At 51.4% G+C, this 21,296-nt stretch overlaps 1 protein-coding gene across 1 annotated transcript in view; it reads right to left on the bottom strand.

Moving 5' to 3' along the window:
• Window positions 1-4,518: 4,518 nt before the first annotated feature.
• Window positions 4,519-21,296, bottom strand: part of PACRG (parkin coregulated) — a 384,316-nt gene continuing 367,538 nt past the window's right edge. Inside the window, exon 5 of the mRNA XM_037059611.1 lies at window positions 4,519-4,860. Coding sequence (XP_036915506.1) covers window positions 4,700-4,860 — 161 coding nt within the window. The 3' untranslated portion in view covers window positions 4,519-4,699. The remainder of the gene's footprint in view (window positions 4,861-21,296) is intronic.

Here is a 21,296-nt window from a genome sequence, read left to right as displayed (position 1 = left end):
GCTAACCCAGCGAAGCACCGTGTGCACTGTGCTCTTGCGGAGCAGAGGCCGCCTGGCTTCCCACAGATTGATTCCTCAGGCCAGCGAGGGGATGTTTCTCAACGCTTTCTAAATAGAAAAGTAACTCGAGTAATAAATTTTCAGACATATCGAGCCCAGGAAGAGAACAAAAGCTGTCTCCCAGATTCAAACTTACAGAAATTGGGCAAAGCAAAAAATGGATAAGGAATCCAAGCAAAAATGGGGAAGGAACACTCAGAAGCATTCCCACTGGGGGAACCCAAAACCGACCCCCGACACAAAGCGATGTGAACGAAGCAGTGTGCGAAGAGCGCTCACCGCTCCTGCCTGTCTGCACCCTTTCCTGGAGACAGAGCAGCGTCCAGCCGCCAGTACCGTGTGTGACGGAGCGGTCGCCACCCGGTGGGACCCGAGTGGGATAAGGGGGTGTGAGAAACCATCCCGGACCCTTCCTTCCTGTGGAAGCCACGCCGCGCGATCTCGCGGACTCTGTCCCACGGGCGCTGCTTTCCACGCCCATGGCCTCTTCTGCACTCGCACTGGAGGGCGCACTGTCGCTAGTCCGGGCCCCTCAGAAAGCAAGTCTGCCCTGTGCTCTGGTTCTGTCCCGCGCGTTCACGCTCACACACGGAGACCAGGGAAGGGACAAAGAGCACTCGAGACAGAGAACCAGATTCAACATCCATGTGTATTTGCGGGTAGGAAAGTGCTCTTGACAAGGCCAAGCACACGAGTATGATCGTTCTCCCCACTGCAGAGCCGAGAGGACAATGAGACTCTCTTGTATTAAAACATCGTGATCACAAATGATTGGAGTAGACTGGGGTAGCGCCGCCCCTTTCGGAATGGCCTTTCCCTCCCAGAACACAGGTGGGCTTCGCCTCATCATCAGGGCAAGAGATGCACAAAGGACAGCCAGAAAGGTTAATCACCCCCGATATCTTATTTTAAAAGAAGTGAGCTTGGCTGACCTTAGGAATGCCCTTCTGTCTGGTATCCTGTGAGTTTCCACGCCCCGCCCCCCTTCCCTGCCCTGTGGGACTGGAGTCGGAAGGCGGGGCCCAAGGACTGCCCCCCATGGAGCGACCTCTGGCTCCCAGCTGGGCCGATCTACCAGCAGGCTGTACGGGTGTGGACAGTCTTCGGCCCCAAACATTCCAACCGTGGGTGGGGATTGTCCTGGTGTGGTGTGAACTTGGTCGTTTCCGTTTAGATCTGAGATTGTCCCCTTTTGGACAAACTTTGGTCAACTGGTGCATTTCTCAAAAAAGGGATCCTGTCGTGGAATTGAGGTTTGCTGACTCCATTGGAAATCTCCTCAGATATCCCCAGGTATATAACTTCACAACAGACCCCGTCTTTGAGCTTCTCGGCCCCTGCTTGCAAAGGGACAAACATCTCAAAGCAGCGGGAAGCAGCGCAGCTGCGGTGGGCATCGGAACGGACAGAAACCACGTGGGTCAGCGACCCTAGACCACCGTGCTCTGAGAGGGCCACAGCCCAGGCCGGAGCTTCTCCAAGATCCCGTTTAAGTAAACCTCAGAAGGCTTTGAGGATTTCTTTGTTTGTTTAAGAAATCTTCAGTTTAAAAATGCCATTCCCAAGCACGCCCCAGGCGCCCAGGGTTCTCCAACTTCTGGTTTCTGCCTCAAGTGTTGCTGGTGTCGCTGGCCCAGGAAAACTGCACTGTCCTCCCAATGGGATGGGAAGCGGAAGGTGCGAGCAGATGATGGAGTGGCCGCCGAGGGGACTTCCGAGGGCAGGTGGGCCTCTGCCAGGCCTGCTGTCTCTCTCGTCAGAGCCAAGACGAGCGCTTGCCCGGGGCCAGGCAGCGGGGACCTTAGCAGACCTGGTGAGATCCCTTCTGCTCCCAGTGCCAGGCTGGCCGCTTTTGCGGGGCCTCCCCACCAGCCCCCCACACACCCGTTCATCCCACCGGAGTCCTTTCCGCACATGTGTTTTTCCTGGGGTGCCACAGCAAACCCCCAAGGTAGACATTCCCGAGCCCAGTGAGGGCGTGGCGAGGGACTGTAGTTAGAGGGTCTCCACGACTTGCCCAAGATCACATGGCAGTTGCTCAGGGAACAGAGACTCTCACGCCAGCTCTGCCGGGTCCTCACACCCTGTGCTCCAGCCCTGTGCCCCTCCCTGCGTGGGTCACGTGGTCCTGGCAGCGACCCCAGGGGCCAGGGACTGTCACCGGGAAGGAACCCGAGTTTAAGTGACTTGCTCTGGGCTCCGAAACTCCTGAGCCGCAGGCTCAAAGTCCCACCCAGATAACCAACACCTGGGAGGTGGCTTCAGGCCAACACAACCCACTCACACCAGACTGGAAGCCCCTGCCTGCCACTGGGGCTGGCTGTTTCCGCTTTTCCTCCCCGAGTTTCCTTCCATCCCTCTGAAGGGGGGGTTGGATGGAAAAACAGAGCAGGGGGACAGCCATTCTCATTCCGATCGGACATCGCGTGGGAGAACATGACGGACCTGGGTAGAGAAGGCACACAAAGCAGGCCACTCGTGCTTCCCCGAGCGAAGCGCGTGCGTCTTTAAAAGGCCGCCAGAAAACATGGCGCTGCCTGTGCAGTCACTTGGGTTTTCTGCACAGTCATCGCTCGTGAACAAAGACCTCAGCGTCGCCTTGGGGGAAGCACCGTGCCGCCTGGAGATTGGCCGGGGCGGGAAGGACTGGTCGCCGACGTGCTGTTCGTCTCTGAGTCGGAGGGCCGGCAGGTATGCGGAACTGCGCCGGGTGCCTCCCCCAGCTCACCTGTGGCCCATTCCTGCCGGCCGGCGTCATCTCTGGAGGCTCACAGAGGTTAAATAGCTGGCCCGAGGCAGCAAAGCCAAGAGCCGAAGAGCTGGGAAATGAACGGGGTGTTTCAGCTCCAAACCAAAGTCAGGGCCCTGGGCTAAGTGTCGAGGGAGTGGTCTCACTCCTGCCCTGGGCAGTTCCTGCTAGCGAGATCCAGAGCGAGAGGCCCGGCCTGCTTCTCTGAGTCCTAACTGAGCCGAGTGGGAGATTCCAGTAGGAACTTCCAAGAGTGCCCACAAGCCACCATCTTCCCAGTCGTACCATGGACACTGGTGTCCCTTTGCACACACCGCCAGTGCCAAGACAAGAGCTTCTTGGCGCAAGCGAACGTTGCAGTTTAGAGGAAAACCTGCCGTAGCCCGCTGACGCTCGCTCCCAGCTATGTCTTCTCACAGCATTGGATGTGAAAGCCAATTTGTCTGACCCTGTCCTGTGTCTCCACTCACCCTGAGAAGTGCCTGCAGAAATCACATGGCGGCAGCTGCTGGGAGGCTGCTAGGCTATCCCCGCTGCGCCGAGTGTCGAGGAAGATGACTAATGAGCCAGTCTGCGAACTCGGTGTTTGCCTTCGGAAACTGGTGTCTGAAACAATGGGTGACAATAATCTCTAGGCCGATGCTCAGTGCGTGGTGTTGGCATTTTGCTTCTTCACCCCCGTGCAGAAATGGCGCTTTGCTGCGGAATGAGCCATTTGGGCCGCGCGTCTCCGCGGCATTCCTTCGGGTCTGGGGGCCAGCGTCCCATCCCCGTGCAGCGGCCCAGGCCACGTTTCAGAGGCCCCGCGCTCACCGCTCACCGCCTGGCCAGCCTGCAGGGCCACTGCTGGGCCAGGGGCCTCGGAGTCGGTCCTCTTTCCAGGCGCCTTTGTTCTTCCTCAGTCGAATGAAAAAGTGTGTGTGGTTTTTTTGTGTCGAATTTTTTATTATTTGGGCCTCAATAAAAATTCCACACTCCCACCATCAGACCTGCAGAGAGTTGCCATCCGACTCATGGGGGGGAGGCCAAGGGCAGGAGGACCACGGCCAAGGGGAAGAGTTGGACTCACTTCCGGGGTCCTCATTAAGATTAAGTGATTACACGCCATTTCCAAAAATGATTAAACGTCCTAAACATTCTGTCACCAGCACACCAGGTCCCGACGTGACAGGCCAGCATGGGTGGGACGAGCCTTCAAACAAGCACCCCTGAAAACTGTGCTCTCCACCTTACCTTTCCCACATAACCCTGCCCCCCACTCTCCCCCAGTCTCCTCTGCCCTGCCCCTCCCACCGATAATCCGGGAGCTCCCTCCCACAAGCCCACAGCACTACGGGTGGGAAACGTTAGTTTTGATCTCAGCTGAGCCTCAGAGTGGCCTGCACGACTGTCCCCCTGTGACTGGGGTGCAGACTCTCGGTTTCATCGGGTGTCGGGCCCACTGCTGTGCCCGGCTGCCCAGAGGTGCTGCGGAGCCCTTGCTGGTCTCCCACCACAAACACCTGCCCAGCGGCCAGCGTCGCCACTCCCTCCCAGTCTCTGATGTCACCCTCTGGGCAGGCAGACACAGCTCGGCCGCTGCTAAGCCGCGTACGAAAATTGTAGTTTATTGTCTATACAACTGACGGCTGAATTCGGCCTCCTATTCTGTCCGAGCTGCATAAAGGGCCAGTTCTTCTCTCAGAACAAACGAGCACAGTACGCTATTGTGATCTGAGAAACAGACACTATTTATGTATCGGGAAGCCTTGCTGTCGACGGGGCGGGCGTTCCGATGGCCCGAGAGCCCCGGCTGCAGCAGCTGGAGGAGGCGAGGAGGATGCACTGCGGCCCGTGGCACGCACAGGTGGCTGGGACACGGAGGGGCTCCTGGCCCTGCGGCCCCCGCCGTCAGTTCAGCAAGCAGGACTCGTAGGTGGGGACCATGTACTTGATGTTGATGAAGGCGTCTTCGCCTCCGTAGCGCTCCAGGGTCCCCAGCGTCTCCTGGATCAGGTCGCCCACGTTCTCCCTCTTCTGCTGGCTGTACTCGATGCCATCTCCGGAGTTCACTGGTTCAGGCAAAGACACAAAGAGGCCCGTTACTGCTCTGCCGCGCCCCAGAAAGTCCTGCACCTCAGTCTAGGCGTCCCCTCTGCGTGTTTGTTAGGGGATGTGGGTTTTTACGTGATCCTTCAGGGATTCAGGGGTCGTGACAAATGTACAAAAGCACCAAGTCTCAGACTGGGGCTGAAGAAAACTCACCTGAACCAAAGAAACAATAGACTAAACCACAGGTGCAAACACAGGGCCCATGGCCGGAACCCGGCCCTCCGCCTCGTTTTATTCGGCCCGGCACCTGGTTTCCACCCAGCAGCAGCGCCCAACTCTTGCCTAACTGTTAAGGAGCAGTTCCATGTACACAGCCCTAAATTACATGCAGCCCTTTGAAGACGACCTCGAGGCTGCTGTGGCCCCCGGTGACAATGAGTCTAATGCTCCTGGACTAACACAAAGTGAAGTCTTTGTGGCCACGGCCCAGATCTGACACCGACGAGGCTGCTGTCTTGGGCCGTGAGTTCTTCGGAAGCCCAGCCGGGCACCTTTGGAAGGAGCGTTCTGGCCTCAGATCGGGGTGGGGGCCCCCGTGACTTAAACAGATGTGCTTTGGCATGAGAGGCTGTGCCATCCCGTGACTTTGTTGCTTTTGTACATACTTGTAGCTCTTTCCCCGCAACAGCCACTCACCCAAGCGCTCATTCTCTGGGGTTGGTCCCATCCCTGTGGACACAGGGCTGGGGGTTGGGGGGCTAGGAGGGCCAGTCTTAGTGATAGTTTCACTGGGTTTACTGGTGGTTTCAGAGTCTCTCTAAGTCCAGGCAGGTGGGCAGCCCCGGTAGGTCACCTGGAGCACCCAAAGAAGGCTCCGCCCCATAGGGCCTTGAAGTGCCCACCCCAGCTACCTCGGGCCTGGCCAGGCAGGAGTCCCAGGGCTGGCCTCTGGTGGCCCTGGGAACCCGAGTCAGACGCCCCCCCCCACCCCGAGTCCAGGGAGACATCTGGAGGAATCACCTAAGTCCACAGGCATCACACAAACATGGGAGACCTTTGCTTTAACCCAGAGGAGAAAAACGTCCTGGTTTTCCCTCTAGTAACAGGCATTATGTGTTGTACATCATTCATCAGTTTCCAAGGACGTCAGTGACATTTACCCTCCCAGTGAGTGACCTGTTACCCTGCCTCTGCTGACAGGCCCCGTCTTATCTCTGAGGAGGGCGAGGGCCCTGCAGGGCGGGTGCAGAGGGCCCTCGGGGCAGGATGGGCCCTCCGGGGACAGGCCAAGAGGGGCATGTGGCCTTGAGAGTGTGCGTTCTACTAGATAAAGCATTTGTTTTATTCATATTCCAAACTCGGCTCCAGACGCTTCTCTTGCTCGGATGTGAAAATAAACGGAGGAAAACTATGGGATTTCAGGCCGTTTACCCTAGTGTTTTTTTTTTTTTTAGTTTGGACATTTTAAAAAGATTGAGTAATAGTCCAGGCTGGAAATAAAAGTCACAACTACAACCCCACACAGCGAAGCTGAGTAGCTCTTTTGCTTGATCTTTTGCAGAAACTTATTACAGAAAGATCACTGTTTTCTACGGCAGCGAGGAAATGAGTGGGTCTCCCAGATAATTCCCCTGGCTGGGGGTGAAGGCAGGCAGACTTGGTGCCACTTTGCAGGAGGAGGAAGAGGTCATGAGTCGTACAGACACGGTGCCTACCTGTCTCCACAACCAGTGAGGTCCGCCCGCTCACAGAGCCACTGGAGTCGGGTGGGCTCTGCTCCCTCAGGGCAGACCCCTCTGCTGTCCCTGCGAAGTGGGGTGGGAATTACAGCTCGACTCACAGAGCGGCTGGGGACCTGAAATACTCGCATAGGACAGTGACATAGAGCAAACAAAAGAGGAAATACTTGACTGAAAGGCTTTGTGCCCGACTACTTTTGAGCCAAAGATAAGTTTTTTAAAAACAGAAGTGTCGAGAGTCCCTGCCCTGAGGGAGGGCAGCGTGGTACCATCCACGTGGGGGAACTTCCCAGCAGGTGGTCTTTGGATGGAATTAAGAAAGAAGAAGGCGCCTGTGTGCGTGTGGAAAGAAAGTCCAAAAGAGGGCAGGACAAAAGCAACCAAAGTGTCAGAAGAAGGGGCAGGAAGGACAGGGACAGATGTCATGTGCGATGAGGGAGACCGATCTTGGAGGACACGTCTGTTAGAAACAACTTCAGCGTCTCAGGATTCCAGTGGGAGGGGCTGATCTCTGAGATCCCCCACCCCTGGGTGACACTCCCTCCAGGTGGCTTAGGGGAAGGCGGCATGGCCCACTTGGGCACAGGACAGCCAAGCCCAGGGCAGCAGCGGGGAATGTAACTGGAGGTGGTGCTGGGTTGTGACGGGCTCGAACCGGTTCCTGATGGACAGAGAGACATGGATTAATCACTAATAAATGGTGCCTTTTGTTGGCATATTAGTCAAAAGGTCAAGAACTGAGGGGAGCATGGGACAGACATATTTTCCTGATGGAGGCAGAGGGGGGTGGCGAGTGCACACAAAGGCAGGCTCAGCCCACCCTGTTTTCCACCGCCTTCCAGAATACTGCAGGGACAAGGAGCGCTCTATTTCAATAATAACCTATTCTTACTTTTTAAAAAATATGTCACTGTAGGAGTGAACAAACTATGTAGCTTTTTGTCTTTCAACAGTGTATAAACCCAAATGATAAAAAGAACAGAACAGAATAGAAGTTGCTTATTCAAAAAATGAGTTGGAGTTGAAATATTTTGTGGTTGCAGAATATGTATCGCTCAGGCAGGAAAAAAAAAAAAAACCAACCCAACCCAGAGCAGGAACGCATTCCTTCCAGCGGCTGCTGGCTGTTAACGGTAGCACGAAGAGCTTAGTGGCAAACCCTGCGGCGAGGCTGGGGGGGGCGGGGGGGAGCCAGGTCCACAACGGCACAGGGTCCATGTCTGAGAACCTGAACTTGAGGGGACTCACGTGAGCTCGCCATTTTAAGTACGTGGAATGCTGTTGGAAATATGCTGGGAGAGAACACACGCTTAAAAATGGTTATTTACATTTGCCAACTCTGACGAGGAAGGTGACGTTTCGGTTTAGAAGGCTGGAAGTCTACTGTGTGTCCAATGGCTAAAAAGATACATTGATGCTGAAAAAGAGACGTTTTACTTACAACCGAACCAGTAGGACTGCAAGGAAGGGTCCCGGGGCAAACACGGGGGGCAGAAGGGGTTTCGGCGCTTGCGTGCAGGAGGTGTGCAACTGCAGTTCGGATGGTGTTCCGGGTCAGGAATTGTTTTAAGGGCACGTTTTGTTATTCTGAATGTCGAAACTGTTCTTGATCATGCAGGCAATGCCTCTAACATTCGTGTGATCTTTTTCTCCCTAACCCTCCCGGAACTGCCCTAACCGAGAGGCTGTCACTTGCTAGATGCCGTTTGGATCTGAAGTGGAACGTGTTGGGACGTATCCACTGCCCCTTCTGGGGTTGGGCAGTGGTGTCCTCCTGGGCGTGAACTCAGCGCATGACTGGGAAGTGGCTGCCATTATACCTTGTCCCCACGGGCTGCCTTGGGGACAAAAACAAAAACAAAAAGAAAATACTAGCTTGGGCCCTGGCTGGTATAGCTCAGTGGATTGAGCACGGGCATTCGAACCAGAGGATCGAGGTTCGATTCCCAGTCAGGGCACATGCCTGGGTTGTGGGCCAGTTCCTAGCAGGGGACACATGAGAGGCAACCACACACTGGTGTTTCTCTCCCTCTCTCCTTCCCTTCTCCTCTAAAGATAAATAAATAAATAACTAGAAGAAAATACTAGCTTGGGAAGCTCTGTGCAACCCCACCTGCAACCCCACCTGAGTGAATCGGGAAGGAGAAGGGATGACAGCGAACAGTCGGTGTCTGTCCCCCCCGTACTGTGTATTAACTTTTGGGAGCCCCGATGGTACTCGCCATGCTCCGCAGCAATGCTCCCTGTCACCTCTTCACTGCACAACAGCACATTGAACAACTGGAAATTCACAAATACCGACAGTCCGCACTGCCTGCCGTCGCCGCGGTGGGGAGCCAGGCAGACCCAAGGCCAAATCACGGTCAGAAAACCAAGGCTTTGACCTCAGTTGCTGCTGAGGCCTCGTGGTTTGGCCACACCCTTACCGGCCCTATTGGTGTTTCTCTGAAAGGTTGTCAAATGTGACCACTCTGGACACATTGTATTTGAACGCGAACCCAGCCACACCCAGCTCCACGGAAGCTTTTCTCAGGACGAGAGCGTCCACTGACACAAAGCACCTGGCAGAGAGCAGAGACTGCACTGTCACTCCATGTCCCCAGGTGACAAATGTCTGGTGACCAGCTTGGGATGCAGCAAGACTCTGGTCCCACGGTGTGAACGTGCCCACTGGGACTGGACAGTCCCTGGGAACCAGCCCCTGGTGGGATTGTTGAAAATGCCAACAGAAGAAACCGCATTGTTTCCAGATCCAGGAGGCATCTTTGGTTTCCTCCAGTGCTGAGTTAAACAATTTCAAGAACTCGACAGACCAGCTGAAGGGTTACCTGTCGAGACCTGTAACCTTTGACGACATCGGCCACAGCCAAAGCTGCATTCTGGCCGGATGGGGCTCGCTGGTGCCGTCGCCCTGGGGAGACAGAATGAGCCCTGGGGGCCAGGGCTCAGGTCCCGGCAGGAATGTGCAGGCGGAACCTACTGTGAATATTATTGTTAGGCGGTGTTTCTTGGTGCCATTAAACCGCTGCAGACTTTCTGCTGGCTGACTGAACAAATTCCCCCTGTGGGCTTAGTGGGTTTAACAGCTGGAAGACGGAGAGGAGCCACACAGTAATTCCCTGTCTGCACTCACTGCTAGTTAAGCAGAGAAGTCAGTTTTAGCAGAATAAAGTAACACTTCCAAAAGAGATTTATCAGAAAGATGACTCACTTAAAAAGTGTCATTAAAAAGATAACTCATAATATTTATAAGCTTAGAAATGGTTGCTTTTGAGCTTTTTCTCTTTTTAATCGGAATACAGAAAGAGAGAAAAGAGAGACACAGATACATTTCTCTTTCAAGAGATTTTCGATTCAAGACCTACATTAAATTGTCAACATTTGTTTTGCCAGAAGTGCCTGTGTATTTGGAGTGAGCGTGAACTCAATTTACTTTATAGAAATAGTGTTATCTGTTTTGGAATAAAAAGGCTTTCTCCCATAAAGTTTGGAAAATTACAGTGGAAACCATTGTGAATTTTAGTCTGTTCCTTTCTGGAGATGAGGAAACAGAAGAGAAAGGGCAGATGGGAAGAAAATCAAGGACCGAATTCATTTTTCTGCACGGAGTTAGAGAAGGCGCCTTTTCGGGAGATGCACTGAGGTTGTGCATCCTAAACAAATGCTTCTTTCACTTCCCTTTTTTTCAGCTTTGCTCTGAGGGGACTGATTTTTTTGTTTTTCCTTAACCATATCATGTGTCATCCCCTTCAGAATTCCGGGTGTTCCTGCATTCAGTCTAAGCTTAGCCAACTCTCCCCAGGGTGACCTCATGTCCTCTCGTAAAGTGATGCTTTGCAACATACCTTTAAGTATGACTTACCACGGCTAGTTCCAAAGTCTTGATTCACGGCGGGGAGGTGTGACTCAAAGTCGTGATGGGCTTGCAACCAGAAGCTCACCACCCCCGCCTCTGGCTGGCATGCCAGAGGGGCCCACAGGCTTCCACACTTCGGTTCTTTTCAGTTCTTGTTGACGTTCATGGAATTCACATGGTTTCTTTTCTCTGAAGATAAAAGCTTTGAAGCAAGGCCTCGATTCCCGATTCCCGGCTGGGTGTCTCTCTCTTCCTCTCCTTCTGACGCAGGGTGACTGAGCTGCCTTGGTCTGAGAGCTCAAGGTAGGGCTGGTCTTCCGAATGGGGACCCTGATCACTTGTGAATTTAGAGACTTTATAGATCTTGGCCCGATTCTCAGTGAAATATTTACATTTTCCATTGGATAAACAGTGAGAATTCCTACACAGTGGCCATTATCTAGCTGCAAAGTAGATTTGTTTCTCTACGAAATGAACATGGTAACATTGGAGTGTATGAGCATAGTGGGAAAAATTGGACTTCAAGGCCAATTAACTTATAATATGATATTTCCATAACTTAGTAGCTTTGACTTACAAGGAGTTTAACTATGGACAGGTGACCTAGTTTCTCTGAATCTCAGTCCCCTCTACAAAGAAGGGACTAAATTTGGAGTGATTTCTGGCTGTTAGTTATCCTAACATCCCATTTTATAATATATCATAACTTTGAAACACACGTTGGAAATGATGGCTATTCAATAGATGTGGTATATCTCAATGAAAAAGATGACCGTAAAGCAATGGTATAATTCTTCAAAGTCAAACTTCGTAAGCATCAAATTCAGCTTTCAAAGCAAGTCCTAAGAAGACCCACGAGGAGCAATGTTTATCTGATTGATCCTACTTAAGAAAGAGAACATTGCCCCAAACTTGAAAGTATTTGTTGACACACTACCAGAAATTTCTCCATCCTGCTATTTCAATAAGTCTACGTAGATTTTGATGTCTCAGAGTAAAGACCAAATGTACAGGTTGATTTTTAAAACACACTCAGTTGAGAGCGATGTGGTCGAGATGCCCAGAAGGCTCATTAGGTTCCTCTCTGGTTGAAGACCTGTTTCACATGGAAGTTAGACAAAGGGAAATGGGTGGCTTGCCAGCTTACACTGCTACTGGATAATTACAATAACAGACACCACTGCCCGCAAGTAAATTAAAGCTGAGTTTAGGCTTGTGAAGTGAGGGTGCACTTGTCTTTTGGGGGGCCGATGTGGCTCGCTGGGCAGACCGAGGCTACGACGGAGCGCAGAGTCCTGGGCCCAGCTCGCGTCCTCAGTCTGCTCCTGGCTGGCTCATCTCCGGGCCGAGTAATAACAACAATACTGCTAGCCTAACGCCACTTAAACCCAAGTCTGGTGCTATGAGCTCCCTGCTGTTACTGGTTCCCCTGCACAAGGAGCAGGCTGAGGTGTGGAGAGGGGAGGCACCGGAGCAGGTGACCCAGGCAGCTAACGTGTGACAGAGAGGGTGATGGGAAGGTCTGTGCCCACCCAGGGAGCCGGCTGGGGGGGCAGAAACTTTGCCTTTGCACCTGGAGGGAGACCCTGCGCCCCGGTGAGAAGGGATATCACCAGGAGAGAGGGGCTGGGTGAGAAATGTGGGGAGGTGTCCCACTAGCCGCAGCCAGTGAGCTACCCTCACCTCGTTTTTATGATATAGACTGTTGGGCTACCTTCACGTCATTGTAAGTCCTTGAAATAATGCCATGCTTTGCATTGATGTATGCAGGAAGACAAAAATCCAGGTGACCAATCCCAGGCCTTGTTCACGGTGCCCTACGATACACCAGGGATATGGGGAAAGTCTGGGACCCTTCCTGCCCGCCATCCCTCCCGTCTCTGGGCATAAATGGCTTCTTTCTAGACCTCAAGGTATCAGTTTTACAGTGTTCAGGTGGGGAAATTACAGGAAGACGGTGAGACAGTAAAACGTAGAAACCTTGTAGGTATCTGAATGGTCTTTCTATGTCCTTAAAAAAAACCCCACCAAGTTCAAGCCACAGATGTGGGGGAAGTTTAGGAGTCCAAGTCCAAGCTCCCCTCCTCCACGAAGACTGGTGGGTCTCCGTGTCCCTCAGGAAACAGTGCCTTTGACTCCTGATGGTACCCGACAGACTCTGCCTCGTGCTGGGTGGGGCCTTCCCTTTCTTCAGATGGCTGCCGTGTGGAGCGCAGTAGGCTGTTTAATGAAGCCCCTTGGAGCCAGCCCCTCCTCCAGCCCACCCCGACGGCAGCTACCGCCTGCCGGGCCTCTCCGCCTCCAGGGCCTCCTCTTCCCAGGTCACCCTGCCTGTCTGTTTTCCCGAGCACGTTCCGTGCTCATGAATAACCAAGGCCTCCGTGGTGAAGGACGGGTGGAATCCCAACCCCCCTCACCTCTGCCCACTGTCACCAGCTCTGAGGCCGACCGTGCAGCTTGCACCTCGCCAGCAAGGCCTTCTCTTCTGCTCAGACTGGGTTCCTCACGAGCCCAGACACGGGCGACCTTCGTTCAGGCCTTCACGGGTCGGCCTAGGCAGGTCCATGCTCCCCTTTCTTCAGTGCTCCTTTCAGATTCGCTTCCTCTGCGAGGCTGACACCGTGCCCTCTTCCTTCCTCTGAATTCCTCGTTTACACGTCACTAGACTTCAGGGGATGTTTTCTGTTTACTTAGTTTTCCCTACATCTTATGAACTTTTGGAGGATAGATTCATGCTACAGATAAACCTTTTTTGGGGGGCCCTGGCTGGTGTAGCTCAGTGGATTGAGCACGGGCCTGAGAACCACACGTTTGTGGTTCAATTCCCAGTCAGAGCACATGCCTGGGTTGCAGGCCAGTTCCTGGCAGGGATCAGTTCCCAGCAGGGGATGCACAAGAAGCAACCATACATTGAGGTTTCTCTTCCTCTCTCTTTCCCTTCCCCTCTAAAGATAAATAAATAAAATATTTAAAAAACCACCTTTTTTATTGGCATCAAACGAAATGATTGTAAAAGGGATAAACCAATGAACAAATTACTACTTTGTGCATTTTCTGAAAAACATGATATAAGAAAATCCAGTTCTAAATACACTGTATGTTGAATGTGATGACCACAGCCGGCTCTGTTCTTATTCTTTATTTACTGGGTACAGACTCGTGGGTTCTTATCCACAGAAACAGGACGTTTGGGAGTCCGAAAGGTTCGATGAGGTGAGGTCAGGCATGTGTCTGTGGTCAGAGAGCCTCATCTTGTTTCCAGAGTCCCCCTTGGATAAAGTGGGGTTTACCTGGGTCACCCTCAAATTTGAGAGAAAAAAACCTTTCTTTTTCCAAAATGAAAAATCAGATGATCCCATTCACTGTATTAGCTGCCTTTGCTGTAAAATAAAGAAAACGCTGGACCTACTACAGTGTTTTCACTCAATCTCTAAGTTTTGTTTGGTAGAATTTCTTACCCAGCTACGAGGTGCTTTTCAGCAAACTCAGGGAACCGCCGAAGGGCGACTTCAGTTAGAAAGGAGGGACCGATCAGCGCTTTCAGGAGCGATGCAAACCCGCTGGGAAGGACTTCACTGCTCTGTGCCGGTGCCAACACCTCCTCCCAACGAGCCAGGGTGGCAGCTGGCAGCACCACCGTTTCCGTTTTCAGGCCTCGGTGATGATGCGGCCCATTTTCAGCTCTGATTTTTTTCTCTTATTGTATGTGACCGAGGCACAACAGTGAAAAAAGAAGGGTCAGATTTCTAACAAACGTCACTGGCAACCACAGCAAACTACGAGGAAGTGCACCGCTCACGTCACCTCTGTGAGGACTTTCACGGATGCCGTGACCTCAGGACCCAGAGCCCGTGCGGGTTCTGGGCGAACCCGTGCGGGTTCGGCTTGTTCTGTTGCAGACAGTGAGCGAGTCGGTCAGCTCGTGAAGGCGCTTCCAGTGAGAGAGCACGACACACAGTTCCCGCAGGGCAGGCTGTCCCCGATAACACTCGGGACGGGACGTGCCTCAGCTTGCCTACACTGCCCGCCCTTTGACAATTCTACAATGAATTCATAGGTGCAAAATTTGACCACATTTCCAAGCAATTAGCTGGGAATTTTACAGAGCAGGGATCTTTCTCATCAAATAAGCTCAGTTAATGCCCCTAGATACTGCATTTAGTGAACAAATCAAAGCCCTGGAAGAGTGACGGAGTCAGAGCCTTCGAGCCCTTGGCAAGTGTCTGGCTTTAAAACAACCCTGAGGTAGCTCCCGAAGTCCGGATTACCACTGTTCTCGGCTTCCACCTGGTGGGTCAGGGGTGGCAGGGGACAGCCACTCTGCCACCGAGCCAGCCACTCTGCCAGAGCACAACCTGGAAACACTCGAGCTTGCCAGACAGCATTTTTATAAACGTTCAGGGTTTTGCTAAAGTCCAGTTGAAGTTTTGACCACACGGTGGGTGGGGGAGGCGGGGGCGACAGGGACATAGATGTCTGAGTTGTGGGCAGAAAATGAAGATGTGGCCGTGTGATTTGCCACAGCAGCAAAATCAGGTTTGCACGAGAATTGAAACTAAAGCTTGTCGGAAATGCTGATAGGGGAAATATGCTGACTGTTGATACTTTTGAATAAAGGCTGTTTATTTGCCCGAGTTATGTTTTTATCTCCTAAAATTCTTTCATTTAGTGCACACAATTGCTTCCTCTGAATCAGGATTTTGAGGGGGTGAGCCCAGACCGAGGCTGCCTGGAAACAAAATGCTCGTAGCCCCGAGGGGCGGAGGGCTGTGGACGGCTGGTGCGGAAGGCTGACAGCTTCGTGGGCAGCCCTCCGGGCCCCTCAGCTGTTACTGAGTCTCTGATGGAACAGGTGTCATTGCACCCGCCTGTAAGGACAGGTGCAAGGATAAAATAAGAGAACGTATGTCATGTCTTTATGAATGCGATACGCTGCTGATAAAGGCTGGCAGCTGTGGCCCCCGCAGCCACTAGGATGTCAGTGTCCCAGATTCTTCCCACAGCGTCACACTCCTTGGGGGGAGGGGCAAGAAGCGCAGCCCCCAGGACACCGGGGAGTACGCTTTCTGCTTTCTTATTGAATGAAATGGACTCACTCTACAGCGGGGCTGTCAAACTCATTTTCACCGGGGGCCACATCAGCCTTGTGGTGGCCTTCGAAGGGCCGAAATAATTTTAGGACGGTGTGAATGCAACTGCTCCGTAACAGTCAAGGAGCTGAAATTGCGTGCGGCTGCAGGGTCTCCAGTATCTGAGAGGAGCAGGACCTGAGCCGATTTATCTCCAGGTCACACGGGAGAGCCGGTTCCTCCCCACCTGGGTTCACCCAGAGCACGGAGCCCCGGTCTTCGGGATGTTTACAGACTGGCTTCCCCACGCGAGGCCACAAGGGGCGAGGCAGCAAACCCACAGAGGAAATTGGGAACCAGGCTCCGGGTGAACTCAGGTGTAGTTGTCCAGTGTGTGTGATTTCAAGATCAGGCGTTTCCGGTGTTCTGGAAGCTGCAGTAAAGTGGAGGACAGTGCGGTACACGGGGACAGCATAGTACATGAGGACAGCATGGTGTACAAAGATGGCGTGGTACACGATGATGGCATGGTACACGGGGACAGCATGGCAGATGGGGACAGTGCGATACAGGAGGACGGCACGGTCGGTACACGGGGACAGTGCGGTACACGAGGATAGCATAGTATGGGAGGACAGCGTGGTACATCAGAGCAGGGTGGCACGCGGGGACAGCATGGTACTCGAGGGGCCTGCAGGCTGCAGGCAGGGCCGTACTGCACAAGCAGACCAACTTGGAACAGTATTCCAGAGGGAGCCGTCCTAGTGAGGCATGAAAACAGGCTGTGGCAGAGCGGGCTGGAGGGACTCCCTGCTGTCTCCTGAGGAATTGGGTCAGCGGACACCTGAGGGTTGGGAAGAAGCCGGCAGCCAGGGCGGGATGTGGGGCAGACAGCAGAGGCACAGAAAGACCGCGAGGTCAGCACAGGGTGGCATCGGAGGGCAGGACTCCGGCAAGGCCTGTTCACTCTTTCCAACATGGATATGCAAGACACTGAACAGTACTTTCTAACAGCTGCTTAACAGGTGGTGGGGCTGAAGGAGTGCACGGGGCTCCACCGGCCCCTCCAGGTCGGGGCGTGACATTCTCTCCTGGATTTTCAGGTGTGACGAACATTTTTGTGCGTTCAGTTTTTTTTTTTACTTCCTTGAAACAATTCTCACAAGTGAGCTTACAGCTTCAGAGAACACAAACGTTCTGAAGTTACTGATACACATACTGCCATATTGATTTTCAGAAAGGTTATGCAAATTCTTAATGTTACCAGCAACACATGAGCTTACTTGTTTTATCACAGCATGGAGTGTTACCTTTAAAGTTTTGTTTACAGATTTAGGACAGGTGAAATGTTACTTAAAGGTTATTTTAGTTAGCATTTTTTAGTGACTAAGAAGGAGTAACATTTTCCCATACTTATCGTTATTATTATTATTATTATTGCTGTGCCCTCCCCTTCATGAGAACAATTTGTTCTCATCTGTAGCCTATTTGTCTACTGGGTCGTTTTATAAGAGAAACAGTCTCATGACTCCTTGGGAAGCCAGGGAGCAGGCGGGTCTCTAGCGTGGGACCTGCCAGCCCTGGCTTCTCGCCGACCCACCCAGGAAGCGCTCTTCCAGACAGATCAGCCTGCAGAGTCGCTGTAACTTCAGCCGCTGCACCCTGGGGACCGAGAGAATCTCAGGGATTGTGTTAAGAAATGCAGAGGAAATCCGTAATCAATAAGTCACTTCGAGTCATTTAATTACCAGCTGCAGAAGGAAGAGCATTTACAGTGATTAGGTTTCTGAACAGCCTTCGGGACCTGCTTTCCCCGAGACTGCCTGCCCGCCAGCCCGCCAGCCCGCGACCAGGCATCACACCTCGGGGGATAGCGCTCAGTCACCTGCTGGCCATTCCTGGGCAAGACCTCCAGCACTGGTGGCTCCAGCCCTCACGCCAGTACAGAGAGCCTTAAATCAAGCTTTTGGGGGTTCCCCTCAAATTGGATTATTTGTGAGGCCACATACCAAGTCATTATTTCGGTTTGTGTGTGAAAAGTGTTAGTTTGTTCAGTGTAAAGATTCATGACACACCATACTTGACTTAACTGTGTGTTGGCATTTCTAGATTTTTGAATACATGGGGAGGCCCTGCCCCCCCCAAAATGAAAGTGGCCCGGGCCTCTTGAGTCCAGCCAGCCCAAGCGTGGGTGGGGTGGCAGGTGGCTAAGACAGGTCCTGGAAGGTAAACGTGGAGGATGCTGGCGGAGCTAAGGCCGAGCGCTGGTTAGCGCTTGTTCTCACGGAAGGTTAAAGACAAGTAGCAGTGGAGACTCACGGCTGCTATTTATCTCTAGGACAGGACCCTGCCGACAGCTGCAACTGGAGCCTCCTCGTGACACCCTGCCAGCGACCTTAGCCTTGACCTCCTTGCTGGAGCCGTGCTTCAGTGGGCGTACAGATAACACCCCCAGGCACAAGTAAGCACAGTTGTGTCCATTTTGTTTTGAAGTCAGATGATGAACTTGCCAGCCCTCTTTAGTTTGCAATAATAATAATAATAATAATAATAATAATAATAATTAAAAAAGTCTTTACATTTTCTTATTTCAACTTAACTAACAAAACAGACCTTTGGAGAAGAAAGTTGTGTATTACATTGAGAGCAGACTTTAAAAGAAAACAAACAGCTCTGGCTGGCATAGCTCAGTGCATCGAGTGCAGGCCTGTGAACCAAAAGGTCGCCAGTTCGATTCCCAGTCAGGGCACAGGCCTGGGTTGCAGGCCAGGTCCCCAGTAGCAGGTGTGCGAGAGGCAACCACACATTTATGTTTCTCCCCCTCATTTTCTCCCTTCCCTCCCCTTTCTAAAAATAAGTAAGTAACATCTTTAAAAAAATAAAACTAAAACAAAACAAATACTTCCAATTGGTACTGAGCTATGGCAAGGTCACACTGATAACAGACATGCCCTTCAATTAATTAAGTGGAATATAATTATTTGTATAGCTATTTCAGTGCACGTGACTTTTAATTCTGAATTAAAAGTCACGCATTTCTTTAATTTTTTTTCACTTTCTTTTACATAGCTACAGCCTGTTACAGATATGATGTTGTAAATTAAGATAAAGACAACTCTTCACAGAGATCAGTGTTGAGCATTTAGAGTTGTTTTCTCATGTTGAAAAGCCATGCACTTGCGACCATGGCTGTGAGAGACCTTGCAGGTGAGACCAGCAACTGTCCCGCCCCCGTTCTTCCCCTTCCTCAGGTCTGATGGGGTCTGTTGGGAAACGCTGATCGATACTGTCTCAAAATTACATAATTAGGACCCCCAAACATTCCCAACATGAAAAGCTGGGTGGTAAGTTATACTGCCCCAAATCCCAAACCCCTTCAGGTCCTATTCAGTCGCCGAAACGACCTGACTCCCATTTCAGTTTGTTCTACTGTTCCGCTTAAGGATCCTAATGGAGCATTGCTAATTTCAACCGTTCTGACTTCAGTGAATGTGAGTTTTATATGACTGCATCTAAATTTTAATTCTCACCATGTGTTAAGCACTGGATGTGTTGAGCATTTTTTAGACATTTAGCTTATTTAATTTTAATTGTCAACACCCTGTGAAGTCGGTGATGTCATTGCCTATGGTTTTACAGACAGGGGACAAGCGTCACAGAAAGGTTTTGGGTCTGACTTCCAAGCGTGAAATTTTAACCACCGTGTGCAAAATAACCAAATGTCTTTGTAGATATTGTGACCAAGAAATTCAGTTTTGACACATATGAAAACAAAATGAAATTAAAATGTCAAATTAAACAGACTTTTAACAACGGACAGATTATTCAACTAGATGAGAACTGCCGTCCTCCACGTACATGGCTGAGGAATTCTCTGTGAGACTAATGGGGCACAAACTATCATTCTGAACCGCCGTGCTTGGTACCAATGAAATGCGATGCTAGATGGGGTTGCCAGGAAATTGACTGTAAAATAAAAGGTTTGTCTCTGGCCCTTTAAAGTATTTTTTTCCTTTCCGGGTTTTCTCCGTGGGCCCCCTTTTTGCTGAGCTGCCCTTTTTCATTTGGGGAAACCCCAGGTCAAACGGGCACAGCGGCTTTTATTGACCCATTTTAACGGTGAATTTCGTTTTCAGAAATTTTCATTGCTTTTGCATGAAAATAACTTGTTTAAAGTCACCATTCTCACTACATCTAAGATTTTTTCCCTTTGTAATATGCTTTTTAAGCTGTTTTATAAAAGTGTGTCCGTAGGGGACACAAACAATATTACGGTGACATAATTTGTTTCACACCCATGCAATTTCATAGAAACATGAAGCAGCATTATCGCTGATTAACTTTCTTATACGAGATTAAGTTCCCATTAATATATTCTTAATGTTTTGTGAAAAATATTTTAATACAAGAAGTACAATTTCCTCATCTATTTTACTACAACTGCATTTTTTGTTTTAGGTCGTTTTCATGAAAATGTCTTGTTTCCTAGCCAAAAAAAAAAAAATTGTTTTCTTCTTAAAGAAATAATTGGGTCATATTCTGTAACTGCCATTGGAGGGATCAGACCAGGCATCACCCCGGGTTGGAGCCGGGAAGGAGGAAGTGCTGGACGGTGTTAATCCGAGACTTTGTGAGAACATATCAGAGTGTGCCCAATGCTGTTATTTCTTTTCAGAGTCATCACTTCTATCTTCATTAATGCTGAGAAAACCACGATTTTCCAGATTCTTATTTAATTTCCAAAAGTGATTAGTGCTTCGTCTGTAAACCTCACAACACCTAAATCCAAGTTCTTTGTATACCCAGACCCGACGTGCGTTCCAGGAAGCTGTCTGGAACACTCGCGTTAGCTTTCTCTGGTGGTCACTCGGACTGTCATTATGTCGTATCAGCTTCTCTGTCCCCGATTCCTCACGCGGAAGATGAGCATTTCGGTCACACATCTGTTTGACCTCATGGGCCACGCATATGGGCAAGAACGGAAATTGCCCAAAGCGGTGTTTCCATACTCCCCATGTAACCGTCAACTTCGTGGCAGTCTGCCCGAGAAGCCTGCGTGGTTGTGGTCAGGCTGTCACCCTGAGTCACCCCGCGGTGAGTGCGAGTGGCCTGGTTCTGCCGCACTCGGGTGGTCGCCCTTCGTAAAGCCCGTGTGATTGCCAGACTGGAGTCCAGTGCTGGCTGTGAGCCCCTCAATATTCCCCACCACACGGGGAACTTCAGTGCCCACACACTGGCTTGCCCTGGCACCTGCGTGCACATGCGCACCCACGCAAACGCGCCTACGTGTGGCCCTGAGATCATCAGCAGGGGGGTCTAAGCCGCTACCATTCTACCATTACAGCTGAAATCGATAGCTCATTGCCGATGGCTGTTCATAACCTACTGTAACCGGGTCTCCAAGGAACTGCAGGGTTCATAGGACTCCCCGGAGACTGTCCTTGCTGTCAAAGCCTTCATGTTAAGGGAAGCCACTCTCATTGTTGGAACATTTCACTGACCCGCTGAGAACATGGCTAATAAACATGAGCACTGGGTCTGACTTTGCGTGCAGTCTCTGTTTTTAGCTCTGAACGGGTCCTTGGAAGGACGTGCGTGGTGTACTTGTTTCGGTGGGCCTATCTCCCACAGAAGTGGGCTCAAAAGGAAGAGACAGAAATATTTGGCGGGGGGGGGGGGGCGCTTTGGGAGAAACAGACCTTTGAACTAATGTGGTTTAGGTCACTCGATGCTATTAAAGAATATTAAGGCAGCCCATTAGGGAGTAGGCGCGTCTCTGAGTTAGCACTGTA

Source organism: Sturnira hondurensis, unplaced genomic scaffold (assembly GCF_014824575.4).
Source record: "Sturnira hondurensis isolate 20B ecotype Veracruz unplaced genomic scaffold, ASM1482457v3 Scaffold0000167, whole genome shotgun sequence".
NCBI classification, from domain to species: domain Eukaryota; kingdom Metazoa; phylum Chordata; class Mammalia; order Chiroptera; family Phyllostomidae; genus Sturnira; species Sturnira hondurensis.
Note: the sequence above shows the minus strand (reverse complement) of the source record. Positions and strands in the feature narration are given on the sequence as shown.